The 25,057-nt window shown below is 37.2% G+C and overlaps 1 protein-coding gene across 1 annotated transcript in view; it reads left to right on the forward strand.

Annotated features, from left to right (window-relative positions):
* Window positions 1-25,057, forward strand: part of ADGRV1 (adhesion G protein-coupled receptor V1) — a 285,251-nt gene that overhangs the window by 107,272 nt on the left and 152,922 nt on the right. Inside the window, 8 exon segments of the mRNA XM_074166892.1 lie at window positions 564-735; window positions 3,313-3,555; window positions 5,956-6,363; window positions 7,720-7,904; window positions 9,085-9,334; window positions 9,508-9,647; window positions 11,331-11,491; window positions 13,977-14,077. Of these exon segments, the coding sequence (XP_074022993.1) occupies window positions 564-735; window positions 3,313-3,555; window positions 5,956-6,363; window positions 7,720-7,904; window positions 9,085-9,334; window positions 9,508-9,647; window positions 11,331-11,491; window positions 13,977-14,077 (1,660 nt within the window).

Raw genomic sequence — 25,057 nt, forward strand, 5'->3', positions numbered from 1 at the left:
CTCCCTGTGTAATATAATGTAGGCATGAATACTAAAATGAGCAATTAAGAAGATACCTAAGTGCCAGTGCTATGCTTATGCCTTCACTCACACAGATACTGTATTTTTTCTAATTAGCACATATACAGGTTGCACATTTATGTGTGCTTTAAACCACTATGCTCAAGTATTCTTAGTTCCTTAAACTGAGAGGAAAGATAAATTCTGCCTGGCTTTCCAGGCAAATTGTTGCTATAATATTCAGGAAAGTACTCAGGCACATCCCTGTCTCCCAGGCACCGGTGTCTCTTATTCAGATAATCTCATGTTTTCTGAAACAAAAATTGAGAAGAATCTGGCTGCCCTTAATTTTTTTCTTCCTGTGTTACTTTTTTGGTAATCTAAACAGATTTTAGAAGAAGGAATTTAAATAAAAAGAGAGAATTTTTCATCTTAAAGCAGTTTGTTCCCTAGTGATAAGGTTTGAATAATAACATAAAATGTATGTTGCCTCTGTGGTTTATGTTTCCTAAAGCAATAGCGGGCTCCTTTGGTACATGTATAATCTTGTGACTTACTTACAGGGCTTTTGAAGATGTGAAGATCTTTTGGCGTGTGACCTTTAATAAAACGGCTGTTGTCCTTCTGAAGGATGGCACGAACTTGGAGAAGGAACTCGTATCTGTGCTGGGAGCCACTACCTGCATGGCAGGTCAAACGGTGTGCAACATCTCCATTGAAATAAAACCTGATAATGTAAGTCATTATAACTCATTTGGTGCTGAATCGCAATTTATCAGGATGAAAAAACATCCCTCTGATCCAGAGGAACTGATGTGTAGCACACAGTTTGGAGGTACAACTTGACATCTGCTCAGTTCCTCTGCAAACACATGTTTTCAGGCTTCTGATACCTTCTTTGTGACTGGTAAAAATCTGGGAAGGAGATGAGTATTTAATTTGAAGAGTAAATTGAAGATCTCAGATTTTTATAGAACCATAAGAAAAAAGAGTGGAGTTACTTCAGTGAGATGCATATTCATATACTGGACTCTTATCCTTCACACAATAAATTCTTCATCTATCAAAGCACTTCTTAGGGTGGTCTTTGGAAAGCATATCCTGTAAGTAATAAGACCTCATTCAAAAAAAACCAAAACACCTTTTTTTTGCAACGTGTGCAGAATTTTACATGCAGAATGATCTGTGAAAACTCTACTTAGCCATGAAGCTGCATAAGAATCTCTTGAGTCCTTAAAAACCTGTCGCTGAGCGCATCCAGCTTGTGAGTAGCAGAGTTCAATTCAGCAGCCATCGTCCTCTAAAGCCGTTTGCCGTTTCTCAGTCGGGTATGCCTGAGCCTAAGTGCCTGGAGGGGCCCAGCTGGCACTCACAAATGCAGACGTCATTGAATTAACACAAAGCACAGCATTCAGTCATTTTTATTGAAAATGGAAGGAAAAAATATTTTTTTTTGTCTGAGCACCTCGTGGTTAGAGCAGTCCCTTAAGAAGGGAAGGATTAATGTTTCATTCCTTCAGAGTGGGGAGTTTGAAAGTTTCCCGTAAATCACCCTAACAGCCAGGCTAGTGGCAAAGCTGAGGTCTGGGGGATGGAAAAGAACAAGATGAGAAGGTTTCCATGTGTTTTCTGACCACGTTCTAGAAAATAACGCAAGAGGTAGGGTGTGAGAAATAGTGATTTCCCACCAGGGAACAGGGTGCATTCTCTTAATTCAGTAAGGGGGACGTTTTCCTTCTCCGTCTTCAGATGTTATTTTTAAATGACAGAGCCAATGAATAAAATACATACATGAGCAGGGCACAGGCTTCCTGGCTGAGTGAACCGGGATTTTGAACCTGTTTAGTCTGAAGGAGCGATATCGTTATTTAACGACAGCTGCAGAGACACGTGGTTGTAGCCCACGAAGCACAAGCGTGTGCCGTGCTAACAGGTGCTGGTGGAGGGCTGACGTTCCCCATGGCATTCCAGTAAATTTGGGCCTGTCATCAATTAGTCCATCCACATCATTCCATTTAAAGAATTACTTAACAACTCAATTAAAAATATATGCTATTTAACACCCCAAATATTTCCTAATTCTTTTTCCAAAACATAGCTTATAAATTAACAAAAAAAATATGAAATGATGAAGTAATAGATATATTCAATAAATATTTTACATTTTTTGATGGTATATTGCATGACATATTCTAGCTTTTCAAAGTTTTTAGTCAGTTGTACTGACTTCATTAGCTAAGAGCTGAATCTTGCTTCCTAGAATTAAAGTAGGATTTCCAAAAAATCCAGAGCTGAGACAAAAAGTTACGTTTACTAATAAAAAAATTGTCTTCAATGATCATCTTTTTTATTATAATGCTATAGTCTTGTAAAGGACTGGTTTTTTACTAGTTTGCTGCTTTATGAGTGCATCTAATAGGTTCAGATGACATATTTCCAATTATTTCTGGAATCTCAGTATGTCTGTTTCTAAACATGTTACATCCGTATCGTAGGTACAAAATCAAAGACAGGGCAATATGTCATACTGAAATTTAATATAACTACCTTATTTTCAGTAAACGGGCATTAAGTTTGTAGAATTGACTAGACCAATTCTTTGACATATGAACACTAAAATCCAATAGCCTGTATTTCCAGACTGACACAAGATTTCTATATATCAAAACTCCCACAAAAGCCTACCAGATAGTATCTCCAGGCTTTAGGATTTTGGATAAATTCAGTTAAGCGTCCAAATGTGGTGAGATTTACTTGTAAAAATACACTGAGGCTGTATGTAAAATGATTTTCAAAACTTTACTAGAGTTTAATACTTTAATATAGTCAATATTAGTTGCAGACCCGAAAATGCATACTTAGACTTCTGTGCACTGGTTTCCACAGGTAAGCAGGTGTGTACATGACTTTTTGTAAGGCAAAAGTAAAGCGAAAGAGCAAATTCCTCACAAAATGTACAGCTATGTAACTCCGTAATCTGGAAAATGGAGCTATTTAAGAAGTTTACCATCATGTCTTACTGCAAATCCACAGCCACAATACATGTAGTGTATCAATAGCTACTTTATTGCAATAAAGTTCTGTGTGAAAACTTGAGATATCGTTATTGCACATGACAGAGTGATGCCTGCTGTGACGCTATTATTTTTAGGGTGTACTTCATTGTACGTATTGCACATTTCATGAAGCAGGCTTGTGGTAGGTGTTAGTACAAATAAGCCATTACGCGCACGAAAGAATGTATACATTCTTTTAAAGCTGAGAGTAATTAGTAGGTCTTATAATGATCTGAAAATCGTCTCTTGTTTACAGGTACCTGAATTTGAAACACATTTTTTCGTTGAGCTGTATGCTGTAAGCACAGGAGCTGCATTGAACAACAGTGCCAGATTTGCTTTCATAACAGTCCTTGAAAGTGATGCTCCTCGTGGTTTAGTATATTTTGCTGTGGGATCTCGTTTTGCTGTGGCTCATAAGAAGACAACTTTAATCAGTCTGCAAGTGCTTAGAGATTCTAGTACATCGATAACCACAGTGGTTACCTACAGCATGCAGGTAGGACTTCTATTATTATTTTTATTATTTAACTTAATATTTAATATTAAATCATAGTTCATTCTCTAAAGCAAATGTGACCATAATTTGCATTTTTTCAGGAAACAGTCAAACATTTGCTGGGTCCAAGTGCTCTAATTTCTTTGGGTTTCGATTAGTAAAAAGACCTTGTTTTCATTTCATTGTCAAGAGTGATTTTATTTGTAGTACCTTCCAGTGGCATTGAATACATTTCTTTCTTTGTCCTAAGGTCCTTATGAGACTCCAGTTTATGAGGCTTCTTTCTCTGAAATTAAGTTTTTATCATCATGGCTATTACTATCGTGATTCAGATACCAACACACTTGCAAATTTATTAATATACAAAGCACAAGTAGGAAAAGAGAAAGAGTACTTTAATCAGATTTTATTCCTTGTTCTTGAAGTACTAAACTCAAAAATTGTTCTTCTGATTGAAAATATCATGCGCATAAGTCAATGTTTACCATCCCCATTCATTTTTGTAAAGATTACAGCTGTGACACCAGGCTCTTCTGTTGACTCTTTTATCTCTAAATGAGAACCTCGTTATTATTATTGACAGATGACGAATGTTCTCCTTTAGCAGAAGTAATACCTCTGCAGAAGCTTGATTCCTTCCACTTCCTCATAATTGTGACTCCAGCATGAGGGCACAGGCTGCAAGAGGGATTCCTCTAAGTTTGCCATTGCTTTGGAAAAATGCTTGGCCTGATCTACTTTGAGTATGTGGGATTTTATACCTAAAAGCATTATTTCAGGGGAGGGTTATTATAACAAAGCATTGTGTGGCCAGTATACTTCCATCACCCTTCATAATAAACGGTTTTGCATTCTATTGTTATATTGCATGCATTGCATTTTAACTGCATAGGAATCCATGGTGTTCCCAGGCATTTATTATATAGTAGCTGGCCAGTGTTTATTAGTTAGATTGTGTGGTGACCAATTTTCACATTCTTTCCAGCCAAGAGTTCATTATAATCTAGCTGTTAAATGGAGAAGAAGAAAAAAGCATATATTTAGGCTAAAATACAGTAGGCAATTCCTTATCTGTTTGTATTTTTTATATAACAACCCTTTCTTGGGATATTCTTAGGTTTTGAGGGTGCATGGCCAAGTATCAAAGTATTGGCACTTTCGGTACCTGTAAAATCAGAAGTCACAGCAGACAGGATGCGTGAGGTGCTCACTGGAATCAGATGCTTCTGTCATTCCTACACAGAATTCTAAAACATTGTTCTTGTCACTAGTGCTTTTATTACCACTTATTTCCCTGTTTCCTAATTCTCAATTGGAAGGGATAAAAAGACCAGGAAACTTCTCACTGGAATTTTCACAGATTATGTGTTCATGTTCTAGCGCAGTTCTGAACAGATACACACTACATTGATGTACAGCTTTCTCCTGCAAACTCAAAAAATGTCTGATTTATTCCATAAGTAAATTTTACTAGTTAAAGATGAACGTTCTGAAAAGGAGTCTAGTATTTAACAAATAAAAATCTGTGTTATTTTACAGTAGGAGACCTTTTCAAGATTACTTAACAGTTAGTATACAATCTGTACTTATTAAATGAATAGGCACTATTGAAAAATCATACACTTGAATAATAGCCTAGAATGTTAGTTTCCACTTAAGGAAAGTTTATTATATTACGAGATATAATATCAAGGTTAGGGCAACTGACAAAAAAAGCAAGAATGTGAAGAGTGAAACAGTATCTGCAAACCTCAGGGAAGGTAAAAATAGTGCTACTTCACAGGGAAAAGAGGCCACATAGCATTCCTACATAAGTTCATCTGTCTGCCTTGCATGTCTATTCTACAGTGTTTGCTTTGCCTTTGGACCTAAATGGATCACTCTTCTTTTAAGTATTTATACCAGGACTGAAAATATGATGAATGGGTATTAGTTTGGGATTTCTAAAACCTTTGCTTGTCTTTTTTTTAGTTTTTATGTATCAGTAATTGCTGTCTGGGCCCTAAATTGAGGGACTTCATGCTGCATCCATAAACTCACATCAACCCCTCCGGAATTCACCCCACGGATGTGCTGACACTTCTGTAATATCCATTCACCCAGAAAAGCTTTGTGAATTTCTTTTTTCTAGAAAAGAAAGAGAGGGATCCTGATTACTATTGACAATATGTATAATTCTTCCCCTAGGTTTGTCATTAACCACAAATGACAGATTGGTATTTCAGGGAGATAATTCATTTAATGTAATTGTTTTATCATTCTTAACTGCATTTTGAAGGGGAACTTCTTTTTTACACATTAAAATTTTACCCATTTGAAATATGTGTGTTCTACAGCATCTGGTTTTGAACAATTGTATCTGTCATAACGTCACCTAAATCTCTTTTGGTTTGTTTTAAGGAGCTACAAAAACCTGAACCTATTGGTCGGACCTTCATATCTCCAGCTGTGGCAGGACAAGATTTTGCCAGATCTGAAGGTTTATTGACTTTTGAACCCGGACAGAGAAATACATTTCTGGATGTGACCCTGACTCCGAAGACGGGATCTTTAAACCCATTTCCTAAACGTTTCCAGGTTGTACTTTCTAATCCCACAGGCGGTGCCAGAGTAGATGACGTGTATGGTATTGCTAACATCACCATTGTCTCAGAGGTGGACTCCTTGCCCGTTTGGGGGCTGATTGATCAACTGCATCAGCCTCTTGATGACACCATTTTACACAGAGTCCTCCAGAATCTGAATGCCAAAGTGGCTACAGAAATTACAGAAGAGCAGCTTACTGCTGTGACGCATATAATAGATAAGGTAAAACTCCCCTGCTCTTTGTGAATGACCAATGACTTTAATGGCAGCCTTCCAATACCTGAAGGAGAGATGGGGAAGGACTCTTCATCAGGGAGTGGAGCGATAGGACAAGGGGTAATGGTTTTAAACTGAAAGAAGGGAGATTTAGATTAGATACTAGGAAGAAATTCTTTGCTGTGAGGGTGGTGAGAGCCTGGCCCAGGTTGCCCAGAGAAGCTGTGGCTGCCCCATCCCTGGAGGGGTTCAAGGCCAGGTTGGACAGGGCTTTGAGCAACCTGGTCTGGTGGGAGGTGTCCCTGCCCAGGGCAGGGGGTTGGAACTAGATCTTTAAGGTCCCTTCCCACCTGAACCATTCTATGATTCTATGGTTAATTACACATGGACATGGTAAGATCAAGGTTAACATCCACAGCAGTGACTCAGGGGCACAGACTGCAAAGGTAAAAATAGAAATTTTGAAGTCCCACAGTCAAGGAATAAGTTTGTCTGCCTCTAGTTGGAATGGTGGCAGGAAATCAAAAATCAAATAGGTTGAAAAGAGCAACCAGTTTGCACGTGTACCTATAGCTCAAGATTTTCTGCTGTGCACAATTTTCCCCTTGATGCCATGCTTTTGTAGAGCTTATTATGGTTTCTTGATTCTCAGGCCACGTCTTTGTTGGCTTTAGCCCTGGCACAAGACAGGGAGGCCCAAGGTTTGCTTATATCTTCAGAGCTGGCTGCAGTCAACGCACCAGCTAACCCTTCCAGGGCCAGCTGGACCCTGCTGAGCTCTGGAGCAGGCATGCAGCTTGTCTCTTTTTGCTGAAGTAGCTTTGGGAATCGGGGTGGCAGAGGAGCTGAACACTGCAGCATTGCCATGAAGTTCTGTCAAAACTCCGGGACCAGTTTTTATGGCTTTCTGGCTCTTCTGAACTCGGGGAAGAGTGCACAGGAGCTGGAAAATATTAAAATTTTGCCTAGACACAAAGCAGTGGAACAATAGTCGTGAACAGCAGTTCATTTGTGATTGTTGCCATTTTGACACAGAAAACAAAGAAAATAAGGTCAAAAATTCTCAGGACTTAACAATCTGCAATTTGAGAAATACTGAAAAATGCCACAACTTTTATTAAAGGTGCCACACATCTTTAATGACCAAATCCCTGTGAGCAAGCATATCTTTATGTAGTTTTTCACATAGACTGCATCTCACACCTTGGCCACAGTGATCAGAAGGGGGAAAAAAATATTCTGAACTTTCAGAATGAACATGGGGATAAAAATGGAGGTCTTACTGCTCTGTTCAACATGAGGAAACGTTGTAAGCAGACTTCTGTCCATAAAACTACATTTGTTTTCTTCTCCTCTCATTAGGTTACAGATGTAGGTGAAAAACAGCTACTCACTGATAAAAGCAGGAGTCTTTTCTACGAGATACTCTGTGCTCTGGCTAGCCCGAAACGTGAGGACACGCGAGGATATAGCCTGCTTGCTGCGGTGACTGAGAAGTTTGCTTTTTCCCTGTTGACCGGGATAATGTGTGGATCACCAGGAGAAAGGTGAGAAAACTTGAATTCATAATGCATTTTGGGAATACATGACAACTTACCAATATAGCCAAAGTTTAAATGACATTTTTAGGGAAGGGGTTTGTCTATCATCTAATATGTTACCTGTATGAAAGTGTGTTGCACTCTGACCCAACCGTATATTGGCTCTATAAGCTCCTGGTGTCACGAATAACTGATACGGGGTAGCTGTGGTAGTAGGAGTCAGGAGATCTGGGATGTGTTAATTCACCTTTATCTTAAATTTATCACCTGGAAAAGGATTCATTAATCTTACTAAGAAAATAACGTATAATGGTATGATGGAGAGCTACATTCTAAGACTTAGATGACAGTAAGTAACACAAAATTTCTACTGGCATTTTGTAATTTCTGTGACCTTGGTTTTGCTCACTTGAGCATTATTTAAAATTTTTTTAAAAGCTACTCATATGTTACAAGTTGCTAGTTTTGTCTGCAAGTGCGTAGTACCCCGTGGTCGGGCTAATAGGCAGGGGAAACAGGTGACTGCAGAAATAGATGACACTTTTATGAGACAGGTGGTCTTAAACAGTGGGTTTCTCCCACTGTGAATCTATTAAACAACTGGTAGCTGAATTTAGAAAAAAAAAACCAGCCTTCTTTTCCCTCAGAAAATCAGCATGGTTTAGATTTCTATGTCAACTGCTATCAGAAATGTAACTTTTCTTGCCATTTCCTAAGTTGTAGGGGTATGAAGCCCATCTCTGCCAAAAGGCAGTAAAAGGCATAAATATCAGCAGTCTCCTGAACAGTGCCGAGAACTAGAAAATTCAAATACTTTATTCCAAGATTTTTTTTGTATCATCTGTTGGGAATAAGAAATAAAGCAAGATCATGCATTTTAATGCCTCTGCTTCCTGTAGATTCATCTCCACATCAAGTGATAAAGATGAGTATTATGGTAACCTAGTTTACCATGGAGGGGTTTTGGTTGCAGTGAGCAAAAACCAGAGGGGAAATGGTGAATCTGAAGTACAGAATAATTCAGCCCCTCTTTATGTTCACAGAAACTGAAACTATTAAATGTCATAAAGCCTAAAAAGGATGGAGGAATAAAGTATTAATTACAAATACATTTTAGAGTCATTCTGTAGAGAATAGCAAAAGCTCAGTTCCATTTACCAGCCCTATTCCTTTTCCATTTCAACAGAGGTAAAAATATCCTTGACAGCTGCCCGTACATTGCAATAATGGCTCACAACTGGTTTCCTCAGCAAATCAATGGACACAGATTTGATGGAAAAGATGGGGATTCTATTCAAGTGCCTGAACATTTACTAGAGGTCTCTATTGTATTATCACCTCCTCAAGAGGAGAACTGTGAATCTGTGCAGTTCACAGAATACAGCAGTCAGCAGTGGTTCCTTACTGGAGACAAAGAACTTGCACTGAAGAACAAGGTTTGAAGATAATGCCATTTATTTTTTCAAGAAATTACTTTAAATTAGATATTGCTCAAAACATCTTAAATGTATTTAAAATACGAACATTTTTGTGTGTGTCTGATTAAAATGAGCACTGAATGTTGAATTTTAATATTAAATTTGTATTTACATTGGACTTGTTGTTTCAGGTTTTTTCTATGAGTTTAAAGGGTCGGAGCTCACACCCTTTGAAAGATAACAATGAAGTCATTTATCGGATTTATGCTACAGGAAGTCGGATTGTTCCACAAAAGTCTCTATGTCTCCTCTGGAATCAAGCTGCTGAAAGGTTATTTTATTAATCTGTTTAGTTTTCCAGTTTCCACTGTGAACCTGTGCATTTGCCTAAGATGTGATAACTCCGATTAGATCATTTGCGAGTACAAAATCGATCCATTTCCTATCTGTCTTTTTTCCTTAATTTTTCTGGCTTTTGTACCATCACACAAAACTTTCCATATAATAAAATGTGTAGTAATTCTAGCTCAGACGTTTTTCAGACTTCTACTCTTGACTTTTTTCACCAAAATACTATTTAGGTTACGTAATGATATGTTAGGCAATGCTGACAGGCCATAAATCCTGGAACTGCATCACTTTGTTAATATTAATGACTTTTACTCTTTACAATTGTTATCAGACAACACTTCAAGTCCATTCTTTCTAACGTAAAGAATTAAACTTGCATCTCTGGCATTGCTTCAAGTCACAGGCTCGGAATGCTCCTAATTTGCTAATATCCACTCTTTTCTTTGGGTCTGTGAAAGACACTGTGTAAGTGAACAAAAAAAAACATTCTTAAGGGGAAACTATGGATTTGTCTAGATCAGTATCCTGTCTCCAATAATGGCTAAAAGTAAATGCCCTGGGAAGAGTAAGAACAAACATCAGTAGCAGTTTCCCTAATATTGTACTCTCCAGTGACTCTATGAGCTGAATGTGATTTTCTGTATTTCATACCCCAAATGATTTGCCTACCACAAACTGGTCTAGTCTTTCCTTGCACCATCCAGAATTTTAGCACATCTTTTGACAATCATCTCATTAGGGCTATTACTTTTTTGACAGAAAAGCCATCTCCTGTTGGTTTTATATTATTTTTTTAAGTATTGCTGCTACTAGCTTAAATTGATGTTTCCTAGTTTTTAGAAGAAATGGTGAAGTGCTGATCATTTTCCATTCTTGTTGCTACTCATATAATTGCAAAACATGGAATAAAGTTTTCTTTATGGGGCTCTTCAATGCCCCATTATCTGATTAGCTTGTGTCTTTCTTGTTCACACAGTATAAATGAATTTGGAGAGAATTACGTTCTGTATTCTGCTGAGATCTAGTTGGTTTAGATATGATTTCATTAGACTGACTGGATTATATCACTCTATCACTGATATAAACTATTTCTCTTCAGAAAGGAGATGCAGCAGAATTTACCTGTATGCTCCCCTTTTATCTAGATGCTATATCACAGAGCAGATGTGAGTTTCACTAGAAATGGTTTAGGATGTCACCATTTTTCAAAATCAGTTCAGCAATATTGAAAGAAAACAAATCACGAAATCTAGTTTCAAAACAACCAATAGCAGTATAAAATGAAGTGTTCTCCATATTGGCATAAGGTATTGTCCAAGTTAAGTAGCGAACTATTTGAAAAAGTCAGACAGACCTATAAATCTTGCAAAAGTTTTAAAAGCATGGCCACAAAAATTCTCTAGTGAAAAAAATGTTCTTTATCATATATTAACAATTTTTTTAATTATAAAAGTTAAAAAAAAGTTATAAACAATATTTTAATTTCACGTAAATGTGCTATTCTGAGTACTGCACCTGACAGATTACACAAAACACTTATGCAATAGTTTAGAGAACTTGTTATTTCAGAGATACAACAATTTTCATGTAAAAAATGTAAATTTTACATTAAATGTAAATTACAGAAGTCAATTTCCATCTTTGTGAGTCTTCTGTTTTGCAGCTGGCTGTCTGACAGTGGATTCTGCAAAGTGGTGGATGACACATCAGACTACGTGGAATGCTCTTGTTCTCATATGTCCATTTACGCAGTTTATGCCCAAACAGATAACTTGTCTTCATACAATGAGGCTTTTTTTTCTTCTGGATTCATCTGCATTTCAGGTCAGTTGGTTTAAGACAGTTTTCTCATTAATAACAACTGATGACCACCAATAAGGCTGATTTTTAGCGATTTTAGTAACTGATGACAATCTTTTTGTTTGGAGGGGTGTTGGAGGAATGTTAACTAACTTTATGGCATTAAAGTTGCCATCTGGTCCGCTATTTGCACACTGACAAATTTTGCCACTGAAAAAGAAAGTCCAGCAAAGAAATATGTTTCCCTGTGTTGTTTTGTTGAACCATACAAAAGAGAAATAAGGCATTCATTTGGGGGAAGAAACTTAAAAGTCCTAAACTCACCAGTGTCCCTAGCAGCCGCAGTATAGTTGTCCTCTTTGTCAAATCTTTCACTTTTCTAGCTAGCCTGAAAGCTCTTTGACAATTTTAGTTGACGATTTACACTCAGAAGTGATAATTTGAGGGAGATGATAGATTCGATATCACATGTTTAGAGCTCCATTACACTCTGCTGCCTAACTGCTACCTGACATCTTGGGAGAAGCCCGAGAGTTTAACCTGTGAGGACCATGACTCCATTGACAGCGAGGATGGCATTTTCAGAAGTCCCAAAGCATCAGACAGAAAGTAGATCTAAGTTTTAAACTTTGCAGGGAGTTGGAAAGGAGATGGAAATTACACCTTTCACGTTGCAGTCAGCGCGCCATTGTGTCACAGGCAACCCCGGACGAAAATTAATTTTTTTTCTTGTGTTGATAGGCATTGTGCAAGCAGAAACCCAAGAGCAATGGGTAAAACATGTTAAAGAGGTTCTTCGTCTAACCTTAAGGCACTTAAATGGGGTGCTGCTCCTTGTGAGGTTTATGATTTCTATGCCAGATCATCACTGTATGACTAACAAAAACAGTGCAAGCAGCTAAGTCCCCTATTTATCCCACCCCCCAGAAAACCGCCCTAATAGACTAAAGCTAGGCTCCTTAATTGTTTTAAAACCTCAGCCATAAAAAAGAAGAGAAGAAAACCCTCTGCTTTTCACCTACTTCATACAAATTTATTGTTTTATTTAACAATAACAAAAGATTTTTTAGCAGATAAAAATACGGAGGTTTTAAAATACAGTTAAGCTTCTAACTTAGATTGTGTTAGTGAAAGAAAAGAAAAGACAAATTATAATAAATGTAATTACTGGTTTACAGAAAAAAAAAGTTAATTTATGAGACAAATATGGCACAGAATGCAAAATGCTATATAAACAGAAGAAAAAACAATACAAAATAAGCAAACTGAAACTAAGAGAAATATTTTGCTAAACTTGAAGCAATAAAGATTTACGTATCCTTGTTCAGTACTAGTTGCTTGCTGTAGTCATGTGTCATAAGAATGTATTTTAACAAATATAACAGTTTAGCCTGGTTAAAGATTTCCCTTGAATGTATCTGCAATGCCTTTCACCTTTTGGCTGGTTGTAGGTGTTTCCTTACATGATTATAAATATTTAAATCTAATGATTAACTAATTGCTTTAGATTTAAGAGGTATAAGGATATTATTTCTTTCTTTAACATCTCCACCTAGTTGTGAATTAAAAAAAAAAAAAAGAAAAAGAAAGAAAAAAAAAGAAAAAATAGCACAGTAGAGTGAAATGGAATATTATTATTTCTGAAGTTTTCTTATTTAGATATTGTGTAAATATCACTAGCTGATTTTTGAAAGGTTTAGAAATAATTCTTTCTCCAATTATTTGTTTCATTCATATCTTACAAATACTTGAAGTTGAGCAACCAGTCTGTGCCAAGAGAGAATAAAAGATCTGCCTTAAGTATCCAAACTCCTTCCATTCCTGGGGTATGGAAGTACAGAAACAATTAACTCTACATGAGCTTTAGAGGTGTTTTCATTAGTGGCTCAGCTTTCCCAGGGTCCTTCTTCCCAGAACTACTTATTAGTAGGAAATGGCGCCTTTCCACTTCTCTTCTGTTTGTGTTCACAATGAATTAGTGAAATGAAAAGCTGAGTTATTCTTTCCGAGCACTGCTATCACAGATTTCTACGCTGAACACAGGTGAAATGGAAGACTGGCATTTAGGTTATGGCTATCTCCCAAAGCAATGCTACGCAGCTGAAGGCAATTTTTTATATATTTTTTTCTAAAAGCAGTATTGGATGCAGTAATATGAACACCGAAGAATTGCCTGTGCTTTATGTTTAACTATTATGAAAATCATCCATATCATGCAGAAATCAAAAAAAACCCCAACTTTTCAAAAATTACTAGTTTACATTATACAATTATTTTAGCTCCCAACCCTATGAAAAAGTTAAAAATATTACTTCGGTAATATATTCATGAATGATCCCAGTGTGAACCAAAGTGAACATAATCTCTCTGTAAGTTTTGGGTTGGTTTTTTTTTTGTGTATTAATGATCTGAAGTTCAAGAGGTCCAGTGTTGTTGTTCTTATATAACATAGTGTATTAGTCTAAGCTTTAAATTTTTCTTTTTTCTTTATATTTTTTTTTCTGTGTAGGTTTCACTTTGGCTATTATCTCCCACCTTTTCTGCACGAGGTGTGCAATGTTTGCTGCTAAACTTCTCACTCACATGATGGTTGCTTGTTTGGGTACTCAGGTAAGAAAAAAGGGTGAAATCTCTTTATACTTTCCCTTTCCTCACTTGCATGGCCATGTCTGGACAGAGCTCCTTTTGTTTTCCACAGTGTAAACATTTTTGGAAAATGTAAAATTTCAACATACGATACTTAAAATTAATCCAGGATTCATATCCTGTGTTGGGAATTCAATTAAAGTTATAATTTTCTGAAAATATTTAGAGAAAACCTATGGATGATATAGCCACATGAGAAGATAGTTCTGTATGTGGAATAATAAATGTTTTGATGATGGGGTATAGATTTGACACAAAAGCGTTGCATCATTAACATATTAAATAGATTAATGCCAGTAATCATAAATTCTGTGGGAAATGTTTATTTTGAATGGTAGATGATGAAAGCTCTTTTGCACTATAGTATTTGTTGGAAAGTATAGTTTTGAAATATAGAAAGTCAGCAAACCAAAGGAGCATATAAAAGGAGAATATTTCTCTCTGTCCTATAAAATATAACTTCTTCAGCTTTGTTAACATCTGGTGAAATGGAAAGCTATGAATAACCTCAAGTATCTTGAAATTACTTTATGGGAAGATTCCTTAAGAGGGGGATTTTATGTAGAGTTTTAATGCTAAAAAGATTATGCAAATTCAAATTTAAATATATGCTGAAGACAGGGATGTTGAGAGAATTTAAGTGTATTAACAGGCAGATACCTAGAGGAATGTGTCATATCAGGGAAATTCTCCATAAATATTTGAAACAGCCCCGTGTCACTTGTAAAAGTTCAGCAACGCACATATCTCTCAGTTTAGCTTTTGTATACTGCCATGCTTAGTATATAACTTTTTTATTCATGTTACCTCATGATATAGTTCTTTGTTATATAATGGAGTGCATCGATAATGTTCATCACAAAACTGGCCTTAAAAGAGGAGTGGGAGAGGTCCTCACAGCACTTCTAAGGATTACTGCATACCAGCAGGTTTCTGGCATCTTTGGGTGTAATAGTATTTTGACATCTCAGTTCTTGATTTTTGAAACACGTACTTAATGTTTTTTAGTAGTTGTGTGTAGTTATACAGCAAGATAGTGTGTTCCAGGCACTTGTAATGCACATGGTGACGGAGGCACAGAGTAATTTGGGGCACATAGCTCATATCACAGGTAAGGACTTGCATAGGGTGATGTTTTTATAGGTACTAGATTATACAAAACAAGACGACTGTAGCACATTTTACAGGCTAACGACAGCTTTCCCAAAAGCTTCTTCTGCTTTTCCTTTGCAGTGAGTGTTGAATTACCTGTGTTCCCAGAATTGTTTGGTATTTTTCATATAATGGAACCATCCTTATCCATGTTGCATTCTTTCTGTCTCCAGTGCTTTTCCATTTCTTGGGCAATATGTTGCATTTCCAGTACAGAGAAGCTTGTTTCTTTTTACAGTGAGTTTCTTTTACACATGGTATTTCAGGGTGGTTTTGATAAGTATCTATACCTTAGGTGAAGAGTTGAGGCCTAACTGATATGTTCAAAGTTCTCAAATCCCCCAAATAAGTCAGATGTTAAATAGTATCCCAAATTGTTTGCACTTGGAGGCATTGTTGGTGTGACCTGCCTTGGTTCTCAGTTTCAGTTTAGTTATTTCATAAGATATCTTTATCATCTTTAGAGTTACTTAACTGCAGTAGTAGCTAGCGAACTTATTTCTGAAGATACCTTGAACATGATTTCCCTGATTTACTAACAGAATTTTATTTCCCGGTCTTAAAAGCTGCTAAACTCGTGTTCCTCCATTCTTAGGCCAGTGCTGCAACTGCTTTGCTGTAACGTGAACGTCCTACTGTCACACACACACACACTTGCCAAAGAATGTGTAGTCCGAGCAGGTAGAGCTATGGGAAACACTTCACTTGAACAGCACACTCAACTGAAATTCAGTGCAGTAGTTCAAAGTAGTCTAAGTCAACTTATCTCCAAAATACGTGTCGGAGAACTTAAACAAAGGCATTTTTAAAGCTTGACCTAAATGGGAACTAAAATAAAAAGTTGATTCATTTTCTGTTGAATGAGGCTTTATTTAAATGTTATGAACATATCCCTATTAAATTTTTATATACTGCTGTGCAAGCATATTGTCAGTATCACGGAATCATGGAATTGTCAGAGTTGGAAGGGACCTCTAGAGATCGTCTAGTACAACTTCCCTGCTAAAGCAGGATTGCCCAGAGCACATCACTCACTAGTATGCCTAGCAGTTCTTACCCGCTGACAACTCCAGGTTTCAAATAGTTAGTCTATTGTAACCTCGTGGGTTTCTTCTCAAGGTTGGGCAGGAGCTTGGTCATAGCCATGGCCATGGGGATGGTCATGGCTGGAGACCAGCTGAGGCAGAGACTAATGGCCCAGGGCTGGGTTTAAATAGAGCTGCTGGACCTTGGAGCAGAGGAAGTAGGTGGAGAAACCAGTAAGGACTGGTCAGAAACATTGATGTATATTAGTGCACTCAATGACCCGACATAAAGGCAGCTTCTCTGATTTTTATGTTGGTCTCTAGTAAGCATTTTAAGCATGAAGGGAGGGGTTTAATTTCTTTGTTTTTCAATCTTTCTCCTCGTAAGTAGAATACATTTTGAGAAAACTCTATATAAAGAAAAACTATCTGAAAGGCATGTATTTTATGGGTGGAGAAAAGTGGGAATCAGTGCAGGAAAAGATTACAGAAGGTAACAGGTTAAGACAGAACAGATTTTCTACTAAAGTATAAGAACATAAAAATGCAATTACTGACTTACCTTCATGTACAAAAGTGATACTGAGAAGTCAGGTATCTCTGGCTACTGGAACACTACGCTTGCTTCTAGCTGCTGAAGGACTTCGAAAGTGAGAAAGTTAACTTCAGCTTGGGCCCACAGGCTTTTCTGTATGCTAGATGATTTTTTTTGTTTCAATACACTGCATTTACACTTGTTTATGAAATACTAATCTATGCAGAATAATTCTTGAGGACAGTGCCATGTGGTATGTAAATACAGTAATTTAGTTTAACTACAGAGATACTATTTAGAACGGCTCTAAGCCCTCAGCCCCTAAAATCCATGGCTCTCCTGATCTCTTTTCCTTTTGCCTTGCAATTATTCTGCAAGTTTAGAACACAACTTTTGAAAGAGGATTTTAGCAGGGTAACTGCTGAGCCAGTTAGCTGTCTTGTGGGGGGAAGCAGAGACAGCTTGGCAGCAGCTGTTGATGGAAAGAAAGTGACTTTAAGGCAGAATGAAAAGAGAAGGGACATGTTTGACAAGAGTGAGCTGAAATACTGCACTAGCTGTTCTGAACAGCTGAAGGAAAATCTTCACACAGTTACTTGTGTTGTGATATGTTGGCATATGTTCTGCTTAGAGAGAACCAGCCTTATTAGGCAGCCTAAGTTTAACAGAAAACCCTAAATAGAAGATGTTTGTACAGCTATACCCGCCTACAAGCATTTGGACAGTATGCATATGATTAGATATTTACAATGCCATTAAAATTTGTTTTGTGGTTTTGCTGAACAATGGCTCTGTGTGAGAGGATTTATTTAAGACAGTTTCAGCTGAGAACTTATTACGTGAAAATCAGACTTAATAATTCCTATTTTAAATACAAGGAAAATGTTAGTACTTTGAATTTTAATCTGATAATATTTAGGCAGTTGTAGACACTGGATTTGTACCTACCGGATCTGAAACCCCTCTAGAGAATGAAGGAAGCTGGTGTTTCTGTGTGCAGTTATATTTTTACCAGACAGAAAACCTAAGAAGCTTTTCAGGTTAGTTACTGTGTTTTATACATAGGTGAATAATTAGTTTTCCTCTAATATCTGCACTGGACGTTTATTGGGCTTGTGGTTAATTTTTTTTTAATTGCTGACAGTGCAGTAATTACTATTATCTGTAGATGGCAGTCAAACCTTTTCAGCACATTGCTCAGAAATTTGCTGTTCCAAAGCCGTGCCTGCTTTGTGGTTGCTGACCGTAATTTGTTGCTCTGTCGGTGATGGGGAATGGTGATTCACAATATTCCACCTTCATTTCATTCACAGTGTGCCTAGAGCTTCCAGTGCTAATGGAGCTCTCGTAAAGCATTCACGAATGGCTCACCAAGTGTTTGGTGAAACTCATTGAGAAGATATAAAAGACTAGATACTTCCAAATACTTAAATACTTTACTAAATACTTAGTAAAATAATGCTTTTTATTTCTTTCCATTCTGATATTTACTCAAAGAATCATGCTGTCTCCAACAAACATTATTTCTTGAATCATTAGTTAGTCATAGTATTTTGTTTGTTTGTTTACCCAGCATGTTATAAGTTCATGCAACATTACCTTAAATGCACAAGGGAAAAAAATACTGGGCTGAGATGTAAGTTTTGGGGTAAATTTAGGTGAAGATTTGTGTATTTGAAAAATTGTAATGAGAACATACTTCAAAGTGTCTCCATGCAGTCATACTAATCAATAAAATTTTCCTTTTCAAAAAACTATGAACCTAGATTACAATCTTAATAAGAGCCATTGCTTATGGCTCCGGTGCTTTGCCTGGGAATTCCCAGGCAGGAGCACATGAATAAGCACTTTGTACGTGGCTTGTGCCTGTAAACCTAGCTTGATTCATCTTGTCCACATTAAATTTCAGGGTGGATGCACTGGCCATTTCTACAGCACACGCTGAGTATTGCAAATGACCTGAACACGTGCTAAGTTCTCCATCTAGATTTTCATGTGTGCACTGCTGAGCTGCCCTCTTTATGTGCAGTAGCAATTTCTCTGGAATATTTGAACATTCCCAATCTGTTTGCAGCAGAAATTTGTGTACAAATGGCCTGCTATTCTTCTGGCCAGTAGTGAAAAATTAAAGTCTAGCGGTCAAATAGAAAAAAAGGCATATGGGGAACTGGGTCATCCTATTTTTGTTAAACAGTAAGTTTATATTTTCTAATTTAGCCAGTCCTCAAGCTACAATAGCACTTCACCCATGTCTGTAATAATATCTGTAATAATTACCAAGCTGGCAAGCCAAATTCATCCTACCATTGACTTTGATAGAAATGCGTGATGAAGAATTACACCTACTGTGTTAAACAGTTTGAAAGCTGTGCCTTATTCAGCTTGAGCAGAAGTACAAACATACATTAAGTTCTGTTTTTTTTAGAAGAAATTGTGCAAAAAATCCTAGTTTAAAAAATTGTTAAACATTTATTTGAAAATTATAAGCTGCAGCCTTGGTAGGATTGTTGTTTTGTTATTTGGATTTACTCGGATTTGGAGGGAGATAGAAAAAACGAATTCTGCCAATGAAGATAAAATTTAAAGATGTGATGAAGGAGCAGGATATGAATGAATGATCACAGAGCCTGTAGCTTCTGCCTTTGTATAAAAGTGAAACTTCTGCTTTAACTTTGAATTATTGCTTCTGCTTTATTGTTGCAAATCTCAACCCTTTTCTTCCAGACTGGGGGAATCCTTGCTTTCTCCCACATGTAATCAAAACCCCAAAAGAAATCGTCACCTATACCAGGATAGGGGGAGTTTGCAAAGCATATTGCAGAATGAAGTGTGTAGAGTGACGCTCTGCACCATCCACCACAGGGGCAGCTCCTGCCAGTGAGAGGTTGAGTCCCTGCCTCTCCCCTGGCAGCAGAAAGAAGGCTTCATGTCAGTTCAGTCCTCCTTTATGGTAAGCCTCTGCTTTTCAGTCAGCTGATGGGAAATATTAATTAAAGGGCTGTTTCTGAGGAAGCCTGGTGAAGGACTCCACTAAACTCCCTGTCCATATCAAATAGGAGACTCTTATGGGATAGGAAAAGACAAATATTTTCATGTATTACCCTATGGTTAGACCCCAGTTGCCCAGGGTGAAGGAATTTGCTTTATAAAACCAAATTGTCTCTGAGGACAATGCTGAACATGGTACCATCTGCCCTTCATGAAGTAGAGCAACCCATAAGGTTGGAGAGGGCATAGAAGAAACAAAAGAGAACTGGACCCAGGATCCAGAATTGGTGGCCACTCTAGAAATTCAGGTCCACGTTAATGTGTTTTATCCTGTTATTCTTCAATGTGATTTTTTTTCAGTAAGAAGAATGATGAGTAGTAAGTAGTCTTCTTCCAACCTTAATGTCAGTGTTCCTGTATTTGGGACAATAATGTCTAAAAATTCTGACTTAGAGAAGGAGGGATTCTGCAGGTGCTACAGTGGAAGGTGGAAAAGATTTCAACTTCTGTTAGTGGAATATTGTGACATACAATTAAATTGGAAATTCTTTGTATTTTGGATTATTTCTCAAGTGAACACACAGGCATTAACCCCCTAAGTGGGATATCATAATGGCTTAATTTCTTAAAGGCATGCAATCTCTCTGTCCACGGACAACTTGCGTTAAGACAATTTTAGAATATTCCATGCATCCTGGGATAAGTGAATTTTCCAGAGAATAGACACATTTTCCTGCTAAGCCTTTTGATGTCATATTTCCTAATAAAGGAAAACAGCCCTTCTGGTAATCATTTGATCTCACAGGACTAAATAAGTAAATATTCTTGGAAGTCCTGCTTACATTACTTCCACAGAGGCTGGGCTCACACTCAAGAGTAAGCGGTAGACTTCAGTTGATAACACATGATTTACTTAATGGATCAAACATAAGAATGACAATTATGTTTCCCAGCAAATTTGTCTGTATTTACAAGTAATTTTCATTTTGTAGTAGACGAGTAGTGAAATTAAATTCCTGCGTTTCTGTTAAAATTGGAGTTCTGTACAGCATAGTTAGCTAGAGAAGACTTGTTGGGGGTGTCAGAAGGGAAAGATGCATCAATAGGAATGTTCATGTGGGTAAACTGCTTTCTCCAGTTCCTTATGTGACATTTGTATGATCAAGGTAAATAAATGGTAGTTGCTTTACAACAGTCAACACTATTCCATGGTACGTGATGTATATTCCCTAATCCTGCAGATACCATGATCCAGAATATTGCAACATGTAGTGATTTCTTGGAGTCTCACCTATTTTCTTTGTTACCTTTGCAAGAAGAATTAGCACCTACTCCTTTCCTCCCAGTGATTATGTTACTAGGTTTCATACTGAATTAATTACTTATCAGCTGATTGCAGTCATTCCCACCAAATCAGAGCACACTGTTATGTTCATGCAGCTTCTTTCAGAAGCAGTTTCAAGTAGTAATAAGTAGAACTATTTGGGGATTAGTTTACATAAAAGGCAATTTCATAGTAGAGTAATCTAAATTGAATGCTTTTATAACAAAGCAATAACGTTTTATGATCAGTAAGGCTCTAAGGGCCCATCTCTATCACATTATGTTACCACTTGTGAGGCCACAATATCCAAGAAGAATCATAAACTCAAAGCTGGAGCTAATCAGGGATTTGTAGTAGAAGAAATTATCATTTATCTCAAGATGTCAGTGACTTTATAAGCTGTATTGATCATATATATACACACACATTTTAAATATATGTATGTATATATAAGGGGTCCTCAGGTGATAGAAAAGGTGTATAAGATCCTTTAGGGTCTGAGGGTCAAGAAATCCTTATTTCAAGCAGCGGAGCAACCCATCATCAGAATAGGTATTATACATAATATAACAGTGAGGAAGGACTTTTACCATAAAACAACAAGGAGTTTGTTACTCCGATCAACTAAACATCATGTGAGGAAGTGGGAATCTAGTTTACCCACAGGAACCTTATTGCAGCTTCTTTCCTTTTCTTTTTTTTTTTTTTCCAGTAGAGGGAGTAAATTTGCCTATGGAGTTCCATCAGATGTTAATTGCTACGTCTGAGAGCCTTTATATAGACATGATGCCATCTACAGATAATAATTAAAGCTAAAGCTCAGGCAAAAGTAAAAGGCCATGCAGATGCTTTAAGAGTGGATCATTAAGGTCTCAGTCCAGGGAGTGTGGAGATGTAGAAGCGGCTGAAATATCTCTATCCCATGGAAATAGGGCAAGAAGAAGTGCTCTAGTAGTCACGGCCAAGTGATAGAACTTGTAAGAAATTAATCTGAAATACTCATATAATTTAAACTTTATGTTACATATTTTTGATCAACCAACACATGATTTTGGTCTCTCGCCAATAACTTCCTGCTACAGCAGTATCCGTATATTTCTACTTTTGCTTCTACTTTTGGGATTATTCATAGGGATAATGCTACTTTACCACCCTTGTTCATTTTTCTGGCGTTGAGTCACCGTGTAGTGTTAATGCACAGGCTGTTAGTATCTTCTTATAGATTATCTCTTAGTGTTTGCCAAAACTCAGATATATGAGCAATACTATAACATATGTTAGAACGCTGCTACGTTATCTCACACCTCCTGTCCTCATTGCAAACAGTCAAATGTTCTGTTTATCACTTTAAAGTATAAGAGTATGAGATTTCTATCAGCTAATGCCTTCCAGCTCTTTTTTCATTATACCCTATTTTTTCCCAACATCACAGACAGTTGGGGACCACACACGGAGAGGAATAGACAGCAACGTTCCCAAGTTGCCTATTCATGGCTTTTCCCTGTATCTGACTGTGAAGCAGGTTATACTGCTGCCTCTCTCTGCTTCGTGCTTTTCATTGTTATTTTCCAACTCTTATTCCCATTTTCTGCCTCCTTTCTTCCTCTGCCTTTGTTCTGTCCACTCATGCGTGCCATTCTGCTTTAATTAAAAGGTAGATATCTATTACTTCTCCTAATTAGCAAATCTCCCATTGCTCATTTCCCTGCTAAAAGCTTTCCTTAGCTCTGTCTTGATGGAGAGAAGCTCAGCAGTTGCTGTTACGCATAAATTCAGGCCTTAGCAACAGCTGTGCAGTGTTAATCTGAAGTTTCCAAAACATTCTTAGCTGAGTTTATCTTTTGGAGGAAGAAATCCGTAGGCTTTCATAACAATAATGCCTCAATGGTTTTCCTTTACAGCTAATTAAAATTATACTGGCCATTGAATATTTGGCTTCTGTTTTCACTCTGCTGCTGTCACTGTGTTTGCTTACTTCCATGTGCAACAATATGTGCTAGAACATTTTAAAAGGGTCTTTTTGTTTCCATTTTTGGCAGTTGTCTCATGACCTACTTATTCATATCTTCCAGACAGCTAATGTTCCATACACAGTAGCTTAACGAGTCCTTTTCAATACTTAATTGGATTAATTATTGGTATACATGAAACCAGAGGCTGACCTTGGCAGATTCATATGGCAAGTGTAGTTTTAAGTGTATTGGGGTCGTTTGAAAATAACTGAATGAGATTTTCATAAATACCAGCTTACTAATGATGCAAGTTAACTGTGGTTAAACACACTTGTATAATTTTTTGATAGTTTAATCAGCCGGCTATAGTGGCATTTTCTACACTGGTGAATGGGATTTTGTTCACATGGTTATTTTTTTCCTGTTGTATAGAAAGTGCCTTTTCAAAGTGACATTATGTGGATTTATGAGAATCAGACAAACAGGTCGTAAGACAAAGACAAGAGAGACCATTCATATTATTTCTTTTATTCTTTATATTTCCCTTATTCTTTTATTGTCTCATGTATGTCATGTCAGTATTTTGTTCTAAATAAAATATGATTTGTAATAAACACACTAATACAAAAGTAGATCTTAAGAGACTCTGAAGAATGACCATGAAAACGTGCTGGGAATGATGGCGAATGGTCAGTGAAATAAGTAATGAAGAGTTTGGGTTGTATATTAGCCAGAGGGAGAAACCAGGAGCATATAAAGTATATGTTTATGTGCAGAAAAAAAACTGATCATGTTCAGTCACGAAAAAAAGCTTAAAAAACATGATGGTTGATCACAGACTATGTTATATTTCCTTATTTCCATTTTATTTGGAATCTTTTTTTGTATTAATGGATTTGGAAATTCAAGCAATCTAGAAAGAGGACAGAATCAAGGCAGCATGTGATCGCAAAGGCAAATCTGGAAGAGGAAAACCACCTTGATTATCAAGTTAAAAACGGAGTGAATGACCACTGTGCCTAGGAGGGCCTCATGTAACAAAATTGGAAAGTATATGGCCAGATCATAGATGACTAGATCATGTTACCTACTTGAAAACATTGCACAAAGCAGTTCAAACCCACTGAGGTGCTATTTTCATGGGAAGCCAGTCGTTGGAGAGACATCATATATCATGTTCTTCTCAGTGCTTTCTCAATTAATATCTAGGTAGAACTCACAGCTGGTGGACAACCACTGATTCAAAGAAAACGAAGGAACCAGGAAAGCTTTTTTTGGAATAAGATAGGCGAAAGAATAGAAAACAACTTACAAAACACAAGGCATGTCCATCAGTAGAAATTAATTTGTGTAGCGGGAATGTTTTGCTGCGCATGATAGAATTTTATGTGTCTCTAGGAGCAAAGAGAGAGGGGAATAAGTAAACATGAGATAATTAACCACTTTGTTTTACTTCACAGCTGGAATGGGATAGGAATCTTCCCTTAGTCAATAATTGTGGGTCAGCTGGCAAGAAGTACCTTGGAAATCACAGTCTTAAGACTCAAGAGTCTTAAGGTTGTCTATCTGTGATTAAACAAACACAATTGAATCAAATGAGCACCCAGCCATCTCATCGTTTACCCAGGGGTATGAAATGTCTGCTCCACCCAAAGGATAGATTTTTCTGATGAAAAGTGTTAGCCAACACCCCCAGTGTTTATCCCTCGTCCTTGCACAGACTTAACAGCATTTCGTTGTGTCCTGCAACAGTATTAGATACTGCTCTAGTCCATGGTCTGATAGAAAATTGTGTGTTCCCGTCAGTCCAGGCATAGGCTGAGCCCGATGTCGAACAGGTGACATACAAATGTTTTCACTATGTTATATGAGGTCAAGAGGATCCTCCCTACGTGTGCCTTTAGGGTGATTGTGCTCTGCAGTGCCCAGTTCAAAATCAGGAAAACTCAGCCTTGAAAGTAAGTTAGG

The sequence above is a fragment of the Numenius arquata genome, chromosome Z (assembly GCF_964106895.1).
Source record: "Numenius arquata chromosome Z, bNumArq3.hap1.1, whole genome shotgun sequence".
NCBI classification, from domain to species: Eukaryota; Metazoa; Chordata; class Aves; order Charadriiformes; family Scolopacidae; genus Numenius; species Numenius arquata.